This window comes from Grammomys surdaster, unplaced genomic scaffold, assembly GCF_004785775.1.
Source record: "Grammomys surdaster isolate TR1022 unplaced genomic scaffold, NIH_TR_1.0 215, whole genome shotgun sequence".
Lineage (NCBI taxonomy): Eukaryota > Metazoa > Chordata > Mammalia > Rodentia > Muridae > Grammomys > Grammomys surdaster.
In genome coordinates, this window is record NW_021604660.1 from 4925400 (window position 1) to 4935019 (window position 9620).

A 9620-nucleotide genomic window follows, 5' to 3' on the forward strand; every position below is an offset into this window, starting at 1 on the left:
ACACAGCTCAAACTCACAGAGTTCTGCATTGTCTCTGCTTCTGAGTGCAGGGATTAACCAGCATCATGCCGGGTTTGTCTTCGTGTCTTAGTTAACTGTTTTTTACTATTTTAAAGGCATCTGAAAGGGTCAGTCTCTTAACACAGCAACACACACACAGTACTGTGCTAGTTTGGTAGTTTGTCAATTTGACACAGCCACAGTTATCTAAGAAGCAGGAATCATTTCTCAGATAGAAAAAAATGTCAACATAAAACTGACTTGTAGAAGCCAGGCAGTGGTGTTACATACTTTAATCCCAGCACTTGAGAGGCAAAGACAGGAGGACCTCTATGAGTTCGAGGCCAGCCTGGTCTACAAAACAAGTTCCAGTACAGTCAAGGCTACACAAAGAAACACTATCTCGAAAACAACTACAACAAAAACTGACTTGTAGAAAATTCTGTGGGGACATTTTCTTAACTCGTAGTTGATGCGTAAGGACCAACCCAGTCCATTTTCAGTGGTGACATCCATGGCCAGATGGTCCTGTTGTATATAAAAAAATTAGGCTGAGCAAGCCAGTTCCTGCCTTGGGTTCCTGCCCTGACACGAGTTAGAGAGTGACCTGAGAGCTGTAACCTGAAATAAACCCCTTTCTCCCCTGTGGCAGAAATTTCCCTGTCCAAGCTATTTACAGGGGGAGGCGTGTGATTGGACAGGGGAAAGGGAGGCGGAACTAAGGGTAGCAGAGAGGGAGACTTAGGGAGAAACACAGAGGAGAGCGAAGGCCGAGAAATGGAGGCAGGCTTGAACCAGTTTGGCTTTTGTAGTCTCAGGTAGTTATGTAGATCAAAAGTTAGGATAATTGGGATAACTTGTCTAAATTAGGTGGGCATCTTGTGTATTGAGTTTTTAATTGATATATTAAATCCATTGGTTAAGTTATAAGCATTAAGAGTTTTGATTTATCGGGTGATGGGTGTGGTGGTTGATCACAGGGTGGCCAATAATGGCGTAGGGGCAGCATGGCTGCGAGGGAAGCTCTGGAGCCCTGGTTCAGCCGGAGAGCCTGCCGAGATGAGGACACCCGGCTGGGGCGAGGCAGCCCAATGGTGCCAGCATTAGTGCGGGAATGTGACAGCTAAGCCAGGAGCCAGCCACATGCTTCTTTTCTAATACTTCCCACTACATTCTCTAAGCTGCTTTCGGTCTTTTTTTGTTTTGTTTTTTTCGAGACAAGGTTTCTCTGTGTAGCCCTGGCTGTCCTGGAACTCACTCTGTAGACCAGGCTGGCCTGGAACTCAGAAATCCGCCTGCCTCTGTCTCCTAAGTGCTGGGATTAAAGTCGTGGGCCACCACTGCCCGGCATTTTTTTTTTTTAAATCATATCAATAGAAAGCCTAAGACAGAATTGGTACGAGGTTCATGAGGTATTGCTGCGACAGACCAACTATGTTTTAGTCCTCCGACTACGGAAGAACTTCAGAACATTGGGCTGGAAAAGCCATTGAGTCTTCATAGCTTAATGAGCTTAGAAGACTGTTAAGAGAAATGCAGACGATAGAGACATGGCTTGTTAAGTTTCAGAAATAAGTTTGAAAGAACTTCGAAGATTCTTATCAGAGCCGCTTGATATTAAATTAATAATCTGTGGTTCCGGTCAGCAGGGATGAAAGAGATGGTTGTGATTAAAAAGAGACCATAACCACTAAAGCGAAACTTTGCCTGGATAAATCGGTATTGATCAGCTGGTGCTGAAGAACCAGCTGGGATCTGGGATTAAGAAATCTTTGAGTAATGTCTCCTCTGGGCAACAACACAAAGCTGAGGTCCAGAAGCAGCTATGACTGTACCTTGTGCTGGCAGCTTAATGTCTAAGGTGTGTAGAGAGGTGGTTCTGGTTTTAAAGGCATGAAGGAACCGTGAGGAGAAGTTGAGGCTTGATAAGAGTTCCTGAATCGAGTCCAGGAGAGGCTATTAGTGAAGGTACAGTCCAATTGCAAGAGAGACCCAGAATTTGAGAAGCCAGTACCACGGGATTCATCATGGGACAGAAGATCATAAAGAAGGACAGCTGTGGAGTAGTTTCAGCTTGAGTCTAGGAGACAAGCTGTGTATGTATGCTGCAGAGAGTGAGGCAGGAGAAGTGGCCCACAACCTTTGAAGACAGTGATTGTGTGGCAGGCATCAAGTGCCAAGCACTTTCCTGTTGGACTTTAGTTTTGCTTTGATTTGACTGTGACTGTGAACTCTTGAAATAAGGGTATTTAATGTCGTTTTTATTTGTTTTATATGAATGTAAGGAGAATTTTGATTTCTTTAAAGAACATACAAATAAGAATATGTTTTCATTTTAATCCCAGGTGTGGGATATGGGGCTGCTTCAGATTGCCCAGAGGAGCTGACTTAGAAGGGGCGTGATTTGCACAGCTATAGTTTGTGCAGTTGTGTGTTGTTTGGAATTCTGAGAGCTTTTTACAGGGTATATAAATGCTAGGGTCCCAGAGGTGGTGTTTCAGGGGGTGTTGTTAGATGTTGTTGGTCTGTGGGTCCAAGTCTACTCCACCACTGGGTAAGACCCCACTCTTGGGTGAGGTCTGAACTCCAGGAGTTTGACTGTGCTTATTCCATGCTGCAGCCGGGGAGGGTGTTGGGCCATAGGAAAACACCGAGACACGGCTCTGGGGGTGGGAAAGTGCAGTCTTAGGTGTGGGGAAGATGGAGCTGGTTTGGGGGTCCTTAGGCCTGCTATGCGGCTGAGGCCATGAGTTTCTCAGGCTCTTGGACATCCAGGTGCTGCTGGGAGTCAAGGATGAGCAGAGAATGGAGTTAGAGACTGAGGGCTGGGGACAGCGGCCAGCCTGGAGTTTGGGGGTGGTGGTGCAGAGAAAGTAGAGCTCTGGCTTGCCCTAGTGGCTATTGTCCTTAGCTTGTCAGAGGCAGGCTTGGTGGCAGTTGTGCCTGGGAGCACAGCGAGGTCTTCTATGGGAGAATTAAGCAGCGTCTCAGTAGTTGAATGCCTTCTCCATGGCTCCCCATGGCAGATCTTGATGGAGACAGTCCATGGTTCCAAACAGTTTATTGGTTGTTCACGGCAAAAAAATGGATGCATAATGTACCCTATCCACTTCTCATGGTGGACCTGAGATTAAATACCTTTTATAGGGAGGATTGTCTAGGAAGAGAAGCTTATTGACTAAGCCCTCTGGGCCTCCAGGTATCTCATTAGCATGGAGAACTCTGTTTTGGGTCTATGTGACCATAGCACACGTTTCTTTTACGTTAGGAACATGGCATGTGATCCAAGTCAGGAATCTACCAGGGAGCAGGGAGTTGCCTAAGTCTCAGGTGTGTGCCCACCGAGTCTCCGGGTCTCAACCTGCTCTACCTTAGCAAACTTCCTGGCATGGTTTTACATCCCACATCAGTCAAGGTTTGTAAAGTAGTCATGTGCAAAGAAACAAGAAGAATAATTAGATACCTTTAAGGCAGAGATAAAACATGTCCCAAGGAACTTGATGCCTTTAATCAGCAGGAAGCAGTCAAATTATGTCACCTGCCTTTCCAACTCCTGACTTTACTCAGGGATCTCTTTCTTTTCTATCATTTTTATTTCTCTTGCCTAGTGTTAAAGGGTTGAAAGGGTGGAAGAAAAAGTGTATATCTGTGTACCATGCGCACACCTGGTGGTGCCTTAAGAGGTCAAAAAGAGGAGTCAGATCTCCTGGAACTAGAATTACAGATGGTTGTGAACCACCCTGTGGCTTCTGCGAATTCAACCTATGTCATCTGGAAGAACAATCAGTGCTCTTATCTGAGACATCTTTCCAGCACCAGACTTTGGATATTTTAGAGACTTTGAACTTTTAAAGAGACTTTGGATAATTTTTCTTTTAAAAAAAAAGAGTCAACTTTTAAAGTATTTAAATTTTTAAAGACTGTGGGACTTTTAAACATTGGAATATTTTATATTACTAGGGACAAATGGGAAGGAAAAGGTTATAACTGAACAGTGATGTGTTTGTGTGTCAGGATGAAAGGGGGACAGTTGTTCTGGTTAGTTGTTTTGCCAACTTGATTGTGGTGGTTTGAATATGCTTGGCCCATGTAAAGTGGCACTATTAGGATTGGTGGCCTTGTTGGAGGAAGTGCATCACTGTGGGGATGTGCTTTGAAGTGCCACCCAGTGGGAAAGAGACTCTCCTCCTAGCTGCAGGGGCGAATATTTGTTCCTGGCTTCCTTTGGATGAAGATGTAGAATTCTCAGCTCCTTCAGCATCATGCCTTCCCAGACACTTCTGTGCTTCCTGCCATGATGATAATTGATTGAACCTCAAAACCTGTAAGCTAGACTCAAATAAATGTTGTCCTTTATAAGAGTTGCCTTGGTTATGGTGTCCATTCACAGCAATGAAACCCAACTAAAACACTGACAGAAGCTATAATCATTTGAGGAGAACCACAATTGAGAAAATGCCTCCATAAAACTGGTGTGTAGGGAAGTCTGTGGGGATTTTCCTTGATTAATAATTGATGTAGGAGGCCCAACCTACTGTGGGTGGTACCATCTCTGGCTGTGTGGTCCTGGGCTATATAAAAGAGTAGGGTGAGCAAGTCATCGAGAGCAAGCATTCCTTCCTGGCCTCGTTGCTTCAATTCTTGCCGTGAGTTCCTGCCTTGACTTCCCTGAGTGAGGAAATGTGACCCAAGAGTTATAAGCAGAAACAAACCTTTTCCTTCCCACGTTTGCTTTTTGGCCATGGTGTTTTATCACAGCAACAGAAACCCAAAGACAAATACCTTCTAACTGATGACTAAACTGGAGGATAAGCCATAGTCATAACACACTCTGCATAGCCTTTTAGCAGCAACAATCTCCAGTGTGTATCTGCACAAATCCTATAAGATGGAGAGTGGATATTCACACTTATTGACAGTTCATCTTGTTGCAAAGACCATGGTGCTCCCCACCACCCCCGTGTGTGTGTGTGTGTGTGTGTTTGTGTGTGTGTGTTTGTGTGTTTGTGTGTGTGTGTTTGTGTTGTGTATGTGTGTGTGCACGGCATTCCTGAGTATAAAAGGTAGAGAGTTTAAAGAAGCCAGGGGTTGATGTTGAGATGTCTTTCCTTTCCTTACACCTTCCTTTTGAGACAGGGCCTGAACCTGAAGTTCACTGAGTTAAACTGAGTGATCATCAAGTTCCCCAGGACCCACTGTCTCCACCATGCTGGGGTTATGGGAACTTGCCTCCATACCTGCCTTTTACATGAGTTCTGGGAATCCAAACTCAAGCCTATAAACTGCTTGTGCAGCAATTATTTTACCTACCAAGCCACATCCCCAACCTCCTCAAGAATGTTAAGAATGCACAAAGTATGATTCAGGCAATGAACCATCCAAAGTTAACTGCCCGCTAATGAAACCTGTCCAGCTTGAGCACATTCACAATAGCTAACATGAGCACATCCCAAGAATGTGGACTCTTGGCATAGCTGACCAATACTCATGCCAGAAAATGTTGCTCTTTTTCAAAACATAGCCCTACATTTCAAGATACCAACAACTCTATGTCATAATGTCCATTACCAGTGGGTCTTAACAATTAGTTGGTTAATGAAAAGTATTGAACTGTTTGAACCCAAAGAACCCAGCTGTTTCAGTCACATATGAAACTGCTAGAGGTGACATCTTTCAGAACTGCAGGAGTCATTCCGGAACATGTGGTACCTACTGGATGCACTTCTGTGGCCATTCTCTAACACAGCTACAAGTCTCTGGGACCCTGTGGCCACACAGCTGCCAAAGCCCCAAACCTTCCCAGGGATGGAAAAACTGGACACAGAACTGGCTCCTGCCAAGGCTCAGGTTACAGGAGGACAAAGTGTTTCTGCCTTCTCTTTCTGCATTCCCAGGGGAAGTTCAAACTGACCCAGGGTCTATTTTAACTCAGTTAAAGCATATGCCAGGCTAGTGGTTTTCATCAAAGAAAATCTTTAAAGCAGCCACAAAAGAAGAACATTGTTAACCATGTTGTCTTAACATCGCTAAGACAACATTACTACTTATCCCTTGTGTTTTAGAGAAAATCGCTGCACAGCATGCTAATGGGGTGGTCCAGCTCAGAAGCCAGGGCTCATGCAGCACAAGGCAGCCTTGAACTGAGTATGTACTGAAAGATGGCCTGACTCCATTGTCTCCACCTCCCAAGTGCTAGATTACAGACCTGTGCTACTCTATCCCCATCCCCCCTCCTCCCATTCACTGGGTTTGTTTGAATGACAGAGGGAGGAACAACAGATATCTGTGTCTTTCAGCCACAAAAATATAGAAACAAATTCATCCCTCAGCCCTTAATAATCTTTTTTTTGTTTGTTTGGTTTTTCGAGACAGGGTTTCTCTGTGTAGCCCTGGCTGTCCTGGAACTCACTCTGTAGACCAGGCTGGCCTCGAACTCAGAAATCTGCCTGCCTCTGCCTCCCAAGTGCTGGGATTAGATTAAAGGCGTGCGCCACCACTGCCCGGCAGCCCTTAATGATCTAATCGTGTAGTCCTGATCATGCTACCAAATCTCAATGTGAATCCATTTATCTGTCGAATAGGAAACTAATAAGAGTTACCCAAGGATTCATGTGTGCAGCGTAGAAAATGAATCAGGGCCACTTATACCCAACACATTGAATGTGTCCATTTTTGTGAACACAAATTCTGTTTGTAAAAGACAAATACAACTTTATAAAGAAAAAAAACTTTAAAGAGTAATAATTATCTTTTATCACTATGCCAAATCAGAATTCAGTACCTATTTCTCAGTAAAGAACCCACATCTTAAAAAATGCAAAATACCTAGGGCTGGAGATGTAGTTCAACCAAGCATGCATGATTCCTAGGTTTGATCCCTAGCATCAAATAACTCAGGGATGGTGGTCCATGCCTATAACCCCAGTGCTCCATAGCCAATGAAATGGATGGGTTATCCTTGGCTATAATAAATTAAAGACCAGCCTGGACTACAGGAGACCCTGCCTCCAAAAAAAAAAAAAAGTCAATAATCTAAACATATAGATGACAAGATTTGTTTCAGATTTTTGTCTTTGGTTTCTAATTATCTAACTGCAAGGTGTCTTCTGGAGCTTAGGATCAAAAGGCCACCGTGACGGTGGATTAGCTACTCTGCTGTTGCTATGATTGCTGACAGAAGCAAGTTAAAGGAGAAAGGGTTCCTTTTCACTCACAGTTCAAGCTAAGTCTAGTGGCAGGCAGCTGGTCACACTGCATCCACAGTCTGGAATCAGACAGTGATAAATGCTCACACTTTTTTTTTTTTAACTTCAGTGTGTAGTCTGGTAAATTTTCCCACCTCAAGGAATTTTCATGTCCAGAAAATTTGTCACCATATTGATTCCATAGTCTGTACAAGTTGACCATCAATATTAACCGCCAAAGATGATTATCTCAGGAATAATCAGAGTACAATAGCACAAGAAACTGAATCTCAAAGGTTATTTAGGAAAACTCCCTTTATGCAGTTGTCCCTCCTCCTGAAAACTGACTTAAGTCTTAGCTGAGAGTTCTTCCCTAACTTCCTCTGTGTCTCTGCTCAGATGTTTCCATACTGGAAGGACCCACGTGACTGCCCCATTGAGATGATCAGAAAACAGGTTCCTTCTGCTATTGGATTCCTTCCTTCCTTTCTCACTACTTGTCACATTATAAATGTGTCTTTTCCAGGGGTAATCTCCATGACAGGAATTGTTTGTTCACAGAGTATAACTCAGCTTCACAGAATGTCTAAATCACAGTTGCTACAAGTTAAGTACTGGCCAAATAAAGGAACGTGTATGTTTTAGTCAAACACCACATTTCTGATTCAGTTTCCAGCAAGAGAGAAATGTAAGCAAATCTTCTGAGACACGTGGGGCAGACATATAGTGTCTCCTTTACTGTTCAGCTTTCCAAGCAAAAGCATCTACATTAGCCTACATGCAAGTTACCCTGAGAGTTTACACACATCCTCCCATCTCACTTCCTCTCGTCTCAGATCTTACATGTTTACAGAGCCCCACACCCCTTCCTTACCGTACTGATCTGTTGCACTGCTGAAGCGGAGATACTCAGAAGTGCAGGTCTTAGACTCAATGTTCAAATCTCCCAATCTCAGAATAAGTCTTTTCCCCTTCGGGACTGTGATGATCTTTTCGCACACAGTGTGATTGGGGTAAGTCCCTGGATAATTCTTAGATGTTATTGTGCCACTATCCTGAGAGGTCACTATGTGCCCACAGCCATCACCTGGTAAAGAAAAAAGAACACAAGATGTAATTGGCTCCTACCAAGAGCTGGACTCTTCTATACTCTTCAACTTGAGATTTCTTCACTTTGTTTTGTTTTTATTTTCCTGACAGAAGAAAGGGCTAAACAACAAAGCCTGTGCACAAATTCTGTTTGTAAAAGACAAATACAATTTTATAAAGAAAAAAACTTTAAAGAGTAATAATTATCTTTTATCACTATGCCAAATCAGAATTCAGTACCCATTTCTTAGTAAAGAACCCACATCTTAAAAAATGCAAAAATAAATCATGCACTATATCTTGTTTCAAGAGGTCCCATCTTTGGTCCCGGGTTTCATCTAATGAACTCGTGGGGGGGGGGGGGCTCTCATGTTCTGAACTAGATGAATACCTTAAAAAAAAACCACAAAATTTGTTTTCCTGGTTGTCTATCCTGTTCAAAAGACTCTGGCCTCTTGCCACACATTTGTCAAGCCACTCTAAAGCCAATGAATACTAATTTATAACTTACTTCAGAGTGATGCTGGTGAGTGAAAGATGCTCCCGATAGAATTTATACTAAAACAGACAGGATTTTGTTTAGGCGCAAGTCTCTTAGCTGAACAACTATTCCACACTTATATCTCAATTACTGTGACTGTCATGGATCCATAGATTTCTCACAGACTCAAGCAATCAGAAAATATCAAAGTTTTACTGTATATAGTGTTCTAGACATGGTAGTCATGGTCGTAACTACTGTGGAATCATACAAAACCAGCAAGGGCTGCTTCAGGGAACTTGAGTCCTTCATTTGATAACTGTAGTTCTAGATGACACATGCTGTATCAAGATGGCTAAACACAATGTTGAAGGAGCATGTAGGAGAAAGGCAATGCATTTCCATGAATTTGATAAATAACTTGCTAAAACAAGAAGTTACCTTAAGATGATTTTGAATAGTGAAGTGTAAACCCATGTTTTCTAGGGCACAAGACTACAGGTGACCTGAACTAATATTTTACAGCACATCTGTAGGGTAAATGAAGTAAAATATTAGTCAAGTTTCCTGACAAATGGGTTTTGCCAGGTGCCTAATGATGATCCAGGATTTTCTCTTTTGCCTTCTGCTGGAGTGGAACTAAGAGTCAGAGCCACCCAAGAAGACAGGCACCATGCTCTGATTTAAAAGCAAAACTCATCTTCAAATCAGTGAAAACTTGATGGCCATGATGAGCTCCACCTGCTCTGTTCTTCCAGCATTGTATAAAGGCAATATGGGGATTGATTGATTCTAGGCCTTTCCCTTCCCTTCCCTTCCCTTCCCTTCCCTTCCCTTCCCTTCCCTTCCCTTCCCTTCCCTTCCCT

The 9620-nt window shown here is 43.2% G+C and overlaps 1 protein-coding gene across 1 annotated transcript in view; it reads right to left on the bottom strand.

The window, feature by feature from the left end:
- Positions 1-9620, bottom strand: part of Dcbld1 (discoidin, CUB and LCCL domain containing 1) — an 81271-nt gene that overhangs the window by 44721 nt on the left and 26930 nt on the right. Inside the window, exon 2 of the mRNA XM_028772616.1 lies at positions 8059-8271. Within this exon, the coding sequence (XP_028628449.1) occupies positions 8059-8271 (213 nt within the window). The remainder of the gene's footprint in view (positions 1-8058; positions 8272-9620) is intronic.